Raw genomic sequence first — 12579 nt, 5'->3', positions numbered from 1 at the left:
CTCGCTAGTGGGTTTGTATAACAAGGTTTAGGTTCGTCATCCTCCAAAGAGGGACCTACACGTAGAGATTTGGAAAAGAAAGTGTAGAAGAAGAAGATCCTGAAAATACACAAAATATTCTCAGATATGACGTTAACACACACAATAGAAGCCACCATACAAAGATTAGGGTTTGCTTGTAAAAGAAACTTTTCACAAAAGAATCGCTATCTTGTCATTCATTCCACTAAAGTATAAATACAAGACACATCCAGAACACACGAGTTCCGGACTTCATTACAGACAAAAGGCTCAAAGCCCAAAACTATCATAGACTCGCAAGCCCACTAAGTTATTCCGAGATATAACATAAACTCGGACTAGGGTATAAAGCCTAATCCGAACTTAACTAAAATAAACAATAAACTCGGTCTGACTCTTAAATTCGGACCAATACATAAACTCGGACCAACAATTCTAGATAACAGTTTTACATTTTTGACCCTTAAATATGACAATTGGAAATCAAACGTCGTAGCGCCATTAACCGAAACTGAAGACCTAGCCGATGACAATATCCCTAAAATTTACCTACAATAACGCTCAGGAAATCCCATTTGCGATAAAACCGAAATCATAAAGTTCCAGTTCATATTGTCGTAAGATTTTTTAATGTCAATCTTGAGCAGAGACGCATTTTCTTTCTTCTTCTTCTTAATCCATGAGCACACATCGTTCACAATTAATAGCGTATCCAGAATGTATTTGCCTTTGAGAAAAGAGGATTGGGACTCCGAAATTATCATGTACAGAACCTTTCTTAGGCTATTAGCGAGGACCTTTGAGATTAATTACAGTCTTGGGATTACATCAGAGATGTACCCGTCGCTTTGTTCATCATTTTCTTCAGATTCATCATCATCAAATTTTAGATTGGCATATAACGCCATCACCTCGCCTCTTCTTTGCTACAGCCTGTTCTTGAATATCATTGCAAATTTGCAACCCGGGATCTTGCATCGTTCGAAGGTGCTAAATCACACACTTATTCAAGGAGAAATAGCCTCTCTGTCTTCAACATTTCCTCCATTGGCAATGAATATTGCACCCCGTGTCGATAAGTCACTTCAACCGTTCCTGCTTCTTCATGCACCACCCAACTGCTAAGTGTTGGTAGAGTAGTATCGTCAATATCATCATCATCATCATCATCTCCTGCCGGAAATTTTATCTTCAATCTTCTTATTACAGTTCGAGTTCGTTCACAATTGTTGGCCATTGGACCCCAAGGGCCAGAATATCCATCTGAACCCCTTCATCCATACCAAGTATGGATTTGATTGTCCCGACCTTCACCCTTCTCCTATCAGAGAACTTTAGAATGAAACGTCTCTCCGACCTTTTAAACCTCCGTGCAATAACCTTAGTCATTTTTTAAGTTTTTGGCATTTTGGACAATATGTGGCGTTTTAGACAATGTTTTTGGCATGTTAAGTTGTGTTCTCATGTTCAACTTTTATAATGACTTTTTTCCCTCGCAGTGATATGTAATTATGGCGTTTTGAAAAGATAAGAAATTCAATTCCCCAAGTATTTTGCCTTTAATATAATAAATGTTAGTATTTATGTTTCTGTCGCTTCATTTTACTGTTTTGCAGTTACCGTGTTTTCAGATTCATCTGCTTATGGCTATAACACGTCCCATCTTTACGGCTGTAATAATTGCGTTTAGATAAAAATGGCACTTTTGTTTTATTCTCTTTGCCCATTTTTTAAACCTTTTTTTTAATTTATTATAATAGTACTTGTCCAAAGTAATTTTATTATAGGTTGGTAGTTTTGGGGCGTTTTATGGCATGATGGCGTTTCACAAGCATTTGCCCGTTTGGCGTTTTATTATTTTTTTTATTAGAGAAATAATGTGTTTGTTTGTTCTTAGATGAAAATTACATAACAAACAACAGAAAAAGAAAATTAAAAAAAAAACAAATAGAAGCAATTTATGATACAAATCTTCACTGTCATCAGTCTATTTTTTCTTTTTGAAACTTCAAGAACTGTCACAAATAAATGGCGTTTTGGGTTTGGCTGGTTTATTTTCTTTGTGCGTGTGTTGAAGTGTTTTTGTGGATGTTGGAGACATAGATCGAGTCCGTGTGGGTGGATGCTATTTGCTCATAATTTTAATTCCCATGGAGTCCAAATGGCATTTACCCTGGTATCGGTCTCTTCTCCTTATCCAAACCTTCTTCAAGAACAAAGAAGACAAAATGACATATGGGTGTCATCAGTCCCTCTTTCTTTAATTTTGTCCATTTCATGCAGCAAAATCATACTCCCTCACCTAACAAACCATTCAGCGAAACTTCATGCAGAACATTACTAAGTATGAAAGGAAAGATGCTTGCCATCGTTGATTTCTCTCAACTTTTGGCGTTTTAGAGTGAGTGGTTTTTAGGAACCATTGTGTTTTGTGTGTTTTTTTGGTGTGATCAACCAAGGTGGTGAAACGTTTCTATTTATAGGATTCGTTGGACGCGTAGTTTAAGCGGGTTATTATTTATAACAATAAATACAATTAACAATTATCCGGATGTAGGGATTGGCATTTATATATTATGGCGTTTTACGTTTTATGGCGTTTTTGTAGGCTAAAACCTTAACTAAGACAAAGAAAAAAAGCTACGCACAGATAAAATTGGCGTTTCGTATTTACGTGGTGTTTTATATTTCAATGGCGTTTTCTGTAAGAAATGATGTTTTACCCTTTTTACCCTTAATGAAGCGCGTCCACTTAATAGAATTGGTGTTATTCACGAAAATGCCACCGCGCCAATCTAGTCCATATATTGTTTTGATCGAACGATCCATAACCGTTCTCACACTTTTCGGCGTTTTCTTTAAATCCTGACCCTATATATATATATAGGGTAAGGACAAATAAAAAACCCACCTTAGTTAAAGAAACCCAGAAAACATCATCTCCGCCATTTGATCAATGGTGGATATTCAAAAGTTACAAAAAGTTTTACGGTCTGTCTCCTTTCTCCTCTCTCATTTGACATAAAAAATGTGACAACTGCATTGTTACATAAAAATCTCGCTATAAAAATGTAAAATGTTTTTCTCACGTGTTACAAGATAAAAATTTCGTAAATTATAATTTCTAAAATCCATACACTTTATATAATCTAAAAACTACTATCAAAAAACAATAAAAATGTGTTAAAGTTAAGTTACAAAAAATGTGAACTAAAAAAATGTAACATATTCTCTCTCCTCTCTTCCCTGTTACAAAAAGTGTGTCAATGTCAGAAAATGTTACGTCTCAGTAAAAATAAAATATTGTAGCAAAAAAGTGTAACACGTGGCAACATTATGTCCGTCCATTAGGTTTTCAAAGTTTTTGCAACTCAGATGGGATTTCTACCTATAATTCACCTATACATATATATACACACAAAACGTTTATGGTTTGTCTAGTTATATATTATCATACATATATGATACATCAACTACCAAGACACAAAATTTATAAAATAAATACATAAAAAGCAAGTTTGCACATATTATAAGTCATAGTTACGTAAGAGCACAAAAGGCCTCCTCACTGAATCAAGAAGGAAGTAATAACATGCAAACATAATTTCTTCAACCAAGTCTAGCCACTTTCTACGCCAGTACGGATTGATGTAAAGTAGTGCTGCAAATCCCGACATGAACACGAGCCATGTGGAACCACAACTTCCACAGGACACCATATCCACATTATACCATTTCTCATGAGTTCCTTCTTCATTATTGGATGGATGGGTCATTTCTGGTTCAGTGGTGCATTTGTTCTCTAATGGTAGACCACAAAGAAGTTTGGTCCCTTCATAGCTTTCCTTGGTAAATGTACTAAACTGTGCAGTCATTTATTTCTGGGAGTTTACCTGATAGATTGTTGAAAGAAACGTTGAAAGAAGATAAAGAATTCAACTTAGTTAGTTCTGGTGGAACTTTTCCAGTCAAATGGTTAGAAGAAAGGTCTAAGCTCTCTATGTTTGTGAGATTTGATAACTTCACTGGTATAGGCCCTGTCAGCACATTGTGAGATAGATTCAGAACACGAATCTGGGTCAACAATCCTAGCTCCTCAGGGATTTCACCTGTTAGTTTGTTACATGATAGATCCAATCCCGACATAATATCAAGAATGACACCCTTATAGGTGAGATGAAGGTTTTTTGTTGTAAATTAAACCTCGTCTTGTTGGCTGTAGAATTGATTGTCATCCGTGTCTTGCATTTTAGTTATAAAACCTCTAACTGTAAAATGAAGGCGCGTGACTTAATGCAGTACTTTCTTGCACGAAAGCTTGGTAACTTGGACCAGTAATATTATGGAGGCAACTAGGTATTGAACCAGAAAGGGAGTTGTTGGATAAGTCAAGCAAACTAACATTAGTTAATTGGCACAACTGTTTTGGAATAGAACCCATGAGGTTGTTTTCTCGTAAAAGAAGAATTATTAGATTGGACAATTTACCAAAAAAACTAGGAATCTCACCAGACAAGTAATTGTTGCTTAAGTCTAAAGTTAAAACTTTAGTCAAATTACGAAAAGAATCGGGTATCGGTCCTGTAAAGCTATTGGAACCTAAATGAAGATGCTCTAGACGTCGCGTATTTAAGCAAGATGGGATGGGCCCGGACAATAAATTTTCTGAGATGTCGAGAAACGTGAATGAAGTTGTTCCGCAAGGAAATGGGCCTTCCAAGCTATTATTCCTCAACACAAGTTCAGAAATGATGCTCACATTGCTTATCCAACTTGGTATCAAACCTGTAAAAAAGTTATTGCTAATATCCAAAAGACCTAAAGAACCCGTGATTGCCAAATTTCCAATATTGCCTGTGAAATTGTTGTTATCTAAGTGAAGATTCCAAATGCCATCCAAGCTAAAGTTTCCAGAAAGCACCTCACCATGAAGTTTATTATTTGACAGTTTTACTGTATATAACAACCGAGAATTGTTTGCTATCAATCCACTTGGTACTTCTCCACACAACTTATTATTAGATAAATCCAGTACATTTAATTCACTCATATCACCAATTGAAGATGGAATAACACCATCTAATGAATTACTGGACAAATCCAGATGAGATATACCTGGAAGGAACCTTTGTATAAATTTGGGAATAACACCTGTCAATAGATTTCCAGATAAATCGAACAACCTTATGTTATGATTTGTACGAAACAACATGATAGTACCGTAAAATAAGTTGTTCCTTAGAATAAGTACTTCCAGCATTGGGTTATGTTTAATCACCCAATTCGGAAGTTGTCCCTTCATGGAGTTGTGAGACATGTCCAGTACTTGTAACTTATGCTGCTTAACTAGAAAACTAGGAAAAACATTTCCCTTTGCCCTGTTTATATTGCAGTTAGATAGCACAAGAACTTTTAACTGGAACATTGGAATCCAACCTGTAGGCTCTTCTGTTTCAATCTCGAAATATCATTGTCGCTTATAAATTTTACTACCTTGAGCTTTGTATGATTGGAGAATGAACTGAATGAGAATGGACCTTCAAACTTGTTATAACTAAAATCAACATATTGGAGAGAAGTGAGATTAGCCATTAGAGATGGCGAAAGTGTTCCGGTAAAAAGATTTGAAGAAATGTCAAACATCTTAAGAGATGACAACGTGTTGAAACATTCGGGTATATTTCCATTAAACATGTTTTCTTGAAGATCTAGCTCCTGGAGGTTCAATAATCCACAGAACCCTGCCAAAAGAGAACAAACAACTACGGGCATTCAACACTAGACATATTAACAGGCGAAGGTAAATGTAACAACTTTGGTTTATATAACTTAATTACCATCACCGGGCAATGATCCATTGAGCTTATTGTAAGCGAATGAAAGAACTTTAAGAGAGGATAATGATTTTATCGTTGATGAGAGGCTTCCAACAAAATTGTTCGAACTCAAATCTAAGACCTCAAGATGGTGGAAAGATGCCAAAGCTATATGAAAGACAAACAAGAGAGGATTAATTACTTATATAGGTTACTAAACAAAAAAAAAAGTTGTTATGATCGAGTAAAGATAAAAGCTATATTTTTTGTTGAAAAATGTTACCAAATTAGCATATAAAACAATTTGCTAAAATTTAATAAAATTAAATTAAATTTGTTTTTTTTTTTCAAAACTTTTAACACTTGTCAAACATCATTTTCTCTCAAGTTACCCAAAAATTTAGAACATATAAAAGACATAGTCAGAACAGTATATTGATTTGTTTAAATTGTTGAATGGAGTTGTTATTTATGACAGATACTGATATATACATAGCCCCTGCTACCGTTGCTATTAATATTCTTTAATAACATAGGAGTTGTTATTTATGACATAATAATTTCTACAGTAATAAACAAACAGAAAAAAAAGGTGCTTACCTTCTATTGGTAATGTTCCACTGAAATTATTCTGCTTCAAGATGAGGACTTCCAAGTCAGTTAAATCAGGGAGTTCTAAAAAAAGTAAGAAAGTAGACTAGCAATTATATATATATATGGAACCCATTAAGTGGAAGTTAGCTTTCAAATCATTCTTGTCCATTGGATCATGCTGAAAATAAATCTTAACCCTTTAAACTTCTATTTTTAACTTCTATTGTAGCAGTTTTTAGCGGTTTCTTTGGCTGGCGGTTAGCTCCACATATAAATAACTGCTCCCATGACAGTTCATGGCACTTCTTGACAGTTTAAACTAGCAGGTGGTTTTGCTCCAAATTTTTCTACCCATAACCACCACGTTCATTGGTGGTTATCTCCTCAGTTGAACATTCTCTCTCATTCTCCTTATTTCCCGCTGCAGTTGAGTTGAATAACAGTCCCGCCCCCATTATCGCCCTCTCATATCCCCTATTTGTAACCCGTATCCCACTTCAAATCTCATTCACTCCTACTCTAACTAGCCTCCTATGCCTATGATATCTTCGCCGGCTATTAAGTCGGTGCCCTCCTTCTATTTGCGAGTCTCATCCTATTCTGGATCCAATTGTTGATTGTCAATCATTTTTCCGGTAACCCTAATGGTTCTTTGCCGACAAATTCGAAGACTTCAGATGTGCGTATCTCTCTGTAGCCCATGTTATTGACCAAGATCTGATGGTTTGCTTTTTGATTTTTTGATTTTGTTTAAGTATCAAGGTTGAAATTACTCTTTTTAAGTTGATTTCGTATTTGAGGGGTGATTATATTGCAGTTGATCTCAATGGATTTTGCTAGTGGTTTTCTCACTGTGGAGATTCTTTTCCAGGGTTGCGGTTACTGAAGGTTTCGTTTGCTCCCCTGCTTTCTCAACCCCACGTCCCCTCTTATAAGTATTCTTGCTATTCTTTTCTTCACAGCTCTTCTAATCTTCTTCTTTATCATACAATCGCTCCTTTATTTATGTCTTAATTAGTTATGGATTTTCTCTTAATCTAATGAGTATTTATTGTTCATTTTCCTGTATATCTGCATCTCTAGGGTTTTAATTTTTGAGTTCAGGGATATCAATTACCCATTAGTCAATTGCAACGAATATTTACTTTTATGAAACTGGTGATTTCATTTTAGGGTGAACTGAGAGTTTACAGGTCGAAGGTGAGCACTATTCTAGGACCCTCCTTTGTCTATAAATAAAATTGATGCAAGTTTTCAGCTCTGGTTCAAAAGTTGATTTGGTTCTTAAACAGGTTCTTCTAAGAACCAAGATAGCTACTCATGAAATATATCTTTAAATTTGAGTTCTTAGCTTTCATTACTGTGATTGTTTTGTTTTATATTTTACTTCAGGAACTTCATTTGACCAAAAGAAGCAGTCCGTGCCTTAGATACTTTACCAGACCGGTGTTAAGTGATAATCATTCCGTGTTGTTATTACCTCTAGATTAAAGTTTTTTTCTCTTCTAGGACGGGTGCATTACTAAAATTGAGATTGGTTTAGTTATTATCATAATTTTTCCCCTTTTGTATTTCTTGTGTTTGTAAAGATTGGTTTATATTGTTGCAGGAACCTGGTATTGAAGTTTGTAAAGAAGAGTTCATATTTCTTGTCAGCAGGTGTGAAAAAGAACCGCCATTTGGTGGATTTTTGAAAGTTGTTCACAGATTCACTAAGGTGAAGCAAACCTATGGTACATTGACTAGATATTTTATTCCTTGAGTTTGCGCTTTTATGTCTCCACACATGCGACTACTCTTGCGAGCTCAATACTAAAGAGACCCAGTTTAATATTATAATGTCTTTTCATCTTTATATTGTTGAGGTGGTAACTTTACTCAGTTCATTTATGAACGGGTCGATTTGGGTTATGTTTTATCTTAAATAAGATGGCAAAAATTGTTACAAAAATAGTGATCCAGACTTTTTTGAATGAGTTATTTAAGGTTTGTAAACATTTGATTACCTGGGTGTATATTTTGAGCAAGTTTTAAACCGTTTAGCGCATTCTCCATTTTGAGTTGTTATTATAAAAATATTATTCAAAATTCTCTCCCTTTTCATATAAATGGATTGAAACTGCTCAAGCCTCAATGTATACTGAAATCTTGTATCTTCTGTATGTTTGCATGCTCTAGGTACATAAGATTCTAATAGTAAGGAATGAGTTGATGACTTAAGGGGAGCAAAATACCAAGTGTATGGTATTTCTTATGGTTCCATGAAGAAGAATCAGACTTGGAGCCTGGTTCCACATCTTTATTAGGAAACTGAAAGCCTGGGGTGTGTTGGGAGATGGCAATGGCATCTCTTCAGTCATCATTGGCATAGGCTATTAAGCGCTAAGAAATTTATCAAGATAATATCTTGTGCCTTCTATTAGGGTTAACAAAAAGCCACAAAAAACGGCAGATGGAGTCGCACGGCCCAAAGGCCGACGCATTTAGCCCTAACTGAAACACAAAAGACAAGCTCATGTAATATAAGCAATGACAAAAGAAGGTAGGCATAGAAACGTAAGTGATATTACCGGCGGCGTGATTAACGGCAATGAATATTCTGGAGACAGAAGAAGGGCGGCGAAATCTTGACCGGAGTTTACAGTGTAAGTATAATTGGAGTCCATCATGATGTCTTCATCCGATATAGAAAAAATATGGAAATTGTTGATTAGGTTTTGATGCCATTGTAGCTTGGGAAGAATAAGAAGGACGCCATGAGAGAAAAGTTTGGGTGAAATGAGGTAGCAGGGGGGTGTTGGGACTTGGTAGGTAATATATGGGGGACACACCATAACTGCTCAGAGACGTGGGAAGAAAAAAACTGTCTTCAACCTCTCCTTCTAGAAGGCATTCCTTGGATTATTACGTTCAAAATTTCATCTCAGGTCAATGCAAGGGCTAATATGCATTTAGTAGGCAGTTGCAAAAACCGACCATAACCTCCGGAAACCGCCATTAGAGCGGTTATTTTGGTAGTTTAAACGGCTGAGATTAAATCTCAGCATGATCTGACGGTGAAGATTGATTTGGAAGTGGTTAGACTTAATGGGCTTAATATATATAAATATAATATCTCCTCACTGGCCCAGATTTGTATTTGTAGAAGTTTGAGTGTGGGGATAATGGGTCTTAAAATTAGAAGATAACCATCAGATCATGGTCAGAAAAAGGTGGAGCAAACCACCCTCTTTGAAAAACCGTCAGCAACTGCCCTAAACCGCCATCACAATGGTTAATTTTATGAGTTTAAAGGGCTGAGATTTAATCTCAGCATGATCCGACGGTGGAGATTGAACAATGAATCCCTAAGCAATCCCATTTTAAAGGCCTCAACAGCCGTGGCTATATCCAGGTTAGGAATGTCTAAGGATTCTTTACTAAATTTAGTGATATAATCCCTTAATGATTCATTATGACCCTGGGTTATCCTATATAAATCACTATTTAAACGTTCAAATTTTCTACTACAAGAAAACTGATTATTAAATAGGTTAACTAGATTAGCAAATGAGGTAATAGAGTAGGGGAAGACTTAGCAGCCATTTGAGAGCTGATCTAGTAAGAGTGGATCCAAATCCCTTGCACAGACATGCTTCCTTTAACCTTTCTGGGATTGGATTGATCTCCATCCTCTCCCTGTATTGTGCTATGTGTTCTTCAGGATCCGTTGAACCATCATACAACTTCATGGTTGGCACGTGGAACCTCTTGGGTATCTCAGCATCACAGATTGGTGGTGCAAAACGAGATATCTTATGGCTCCCATCTGCAATCTCCGGGATAGGTTTGACCACCCCTGGAACACTTGATATCATATCCTTTAACTTTTGCAATTCTTTGTCCATGGCATGATTGATACCTGTATCCTGCATGAATCCATGGTTAGTAGTAAGAGAATTATTAAAAGTGTTACCTCCCACCGGGTTCAAATTAGGAACTCCGGATGTGAACCCATATTGTTGAGACTCTGGAATGATCGAAGGACCATTAGAAGCAATGGTCTGCATTGGAATAAAATCTCCCTGATGGATATCTGAACTTCCTGATTGCAAACTCCTTAAGGATCCCGGCATCTGGAAGGATCCTTGAAACTGGGATGATCCTGGAACATAGGAGGATCCTTGAACCTGGGAGGATCCTGGAACATAGGAGGATCCTTGAACCTGGGAGGATCCTGGAACATAGGAGGATCCTTGAACCTGGGAGGATCCTGGAACATAGGAGGATCCTTGAACCTGTGAGGATCCTTGAAACGGCCAGAACCCTTGAATCTGCTGCGCTCCTAGGTATCCTCCTGAGCTTGTGAAGGATCCTGCATGCTGGGGATGGGGTCCTGCTGGTTGGAAGTGCGATCCTGAGGCCTGAGTCATTGTTGTTGAACCGTAGTGCACTCCTTTTGGTCCTCCCACATATTGAACGTCTGGAATCACCGAAGGCTGAGAAGTTATCACCGGAGTATCAAAATTTAAAGATCTGGGCACCAGTGGGGAATGATCCTCTACCGATCACTTTTGTTTCTTGATGTCTCCAATTTTTTAAGAATCCTCTCATTGGTCTTATCCTACAGCTGTATATGATCCTTTATCTACAAAATCAGAGTAAACAAGTCACTAGTAGTAGGAGTATAAGAAGCAGAAGAAGTTGGAGGTTTTGAAAAAATGGGAGTTGGTTTCTTCTCAGCATTTTTCTGAGGTCCAGCAGGTGGTGGAGGCAAAGGTGGAATGCCCTGAGATGAATTAACCGCAGACATTGCAGTAGAAGTATTCTTTGATGATGAAGCCATGTATTTGAATGCAATGAACCGGAATGATCACAAACAGAAGAACTTCTTAGGAATGAAGCACCAATTGCCCTACGGTGGGCGCCAAACTGTTTTGGTCAAAAATCAGTTGAGGATAATGCAACCAAACTCTTTGTTACGGGGTATGATGCTTGAATTGATAAACAACGATAAGGATCACTTAGAAGTGAATTGCACAAGTGACACAAAGGTTTATACGAGGAAAAAGCCCTTGATCAATGAATGATCTCCGGCATAAAAAACCTCGGGTGATGGAAACTACCGATCACCAACTTCAAATTGAACAATAATTCTTTACAACTTCGGATAATAGCGAGCTAGGTACAAGGATCACTATGGTGTAACGTGCAGAAATGTGTAAAAATTGCTAAGTGTTTTGTTGTATGCTCAAAAGTGCTGCTGTACGAATGTGTGTAGCCAAAATTAGCCAAGTGTGTCTAAAACTAGCTCGCTACCCCTTGAAAAATAGAAGTTAACTAAGCTAACTAACATTCCGCAATTCGTGCCTTGCTCCCACGTTCTCCACAACGTCCATTTTCAGTCAAACACGTGCGAAATAACCGTGGAATATTCCTTAGTAACGTTGCCAAGACCAAGTCCAACTTGTTACTCCTACAAAACAATACGAAATTCAAAGTGAACAATCGTTAGTATAAGGATCCTTAGGGTGATCCATGATCCTGATCCTGAAGCACTTCTGAGGATCACTATCTATCACAGAAGTTAGGATCACTAAAAGGATAACATATGAGGATCACGGGCTACTAGAAAATCCTCCCCTAACAACCTGATGTTGTGGAATGCTGGGCAGTTGCAGCTGGAGTATCAGAGTTCAGTGATCTAGGCACCAATGGAGAGTGATCCTCTGCTAATCTCTTCAATTTCTTGATTTTGTCAATTTCTCGAAGGATCCTATCATTAGATTTGTCCTGCTGCTGCATGTAATCCTTCATCTGCAAAATCAAAGAATAAAGATCATTGTTAGTGTTTTGGTCAAAAATCACACAAGGATTATGCAACCAAACTCTAAGTAATCGGGGAATGATGCTTGGTTTGTTGAAAAAGTAAAGAATCACTTTAGTAAAAAATGTGCAAGTGACACAAGGATTTATACGAGGAAAAAGCCCTTGATCAATGAATGATCTCCGGCATAAAAAACCTCGGGTGATTGCAACTACCGATCACCAAGCTTCAATATATCAAATTATGGTTACAACTTCGGATGATAATGAGCTGAGTACAAGGATCACTATAGTATCGTCTGTTTAAGCGTGTGAGAAATGTGTTGTGTGTCTTCCGAATGGG

At 37.1% G+C, this 12579-nt stretch overlaps 1 protein-coding gene across 1 annotated transcript; it reads right to left on the bottom strand.

The window, feature by feature from the left end:
- Positions 1-3536: 3536 nt before the first annotated feature.
- Positions 3537-5913, bottom strand: LOC110932885 (receptor-like protein 8). Its single transcript, XM_022176138.2, has 2 exons — positions 5859-5913; positions 3537-5762 (listed from the first exon to the last, which is right to left on the bottom strand). The coding sequence occupies exon 2, from the start codon at positions 5444-5446 to the stop codon at positions 4286-4288; it is 1161 nt and encodes a 386-aa protein (XP_022031830.2). The 5' UTR covers positions 5447-5762; positions 5859-5913; the 3' UTR covers positions 3537-4285.
- Between the last annotated feature and the right edge of the window lie 6666 nt (positions 5914-12579).

The sequence above is a fragment of the Helianthus annuus genome, chromosome 4, assembly GCF_002127325.2.
Source record: "Helianthus annuus cultivar XRQ/B chromosome 4, HanXRQr2.0-SUNRISE, whole genome shotgun sequence".
Taxonomy (NCBI): Eukaryota; Viridiplantae; Streptophyta; class Magnoliopsida; order Asterales; family Asteraceae; genus Helianthus; species Helianthus annuus.
The sequence above is the reverse complement of the archived record's forward strand: the minus strand, read 5'-3'. Positions and strand labels throughout refer to the sequence as shown.

Excerpts from the sequence above, each read along its gene's own strand:
- LOC110932885 (XM_022176138.2), bottom strand. The coding sequence starts at position 5,446 with ATGTTCCAGTTAAAAGTTCTTGTGCTATCTAACTGCAATATAAACAGG.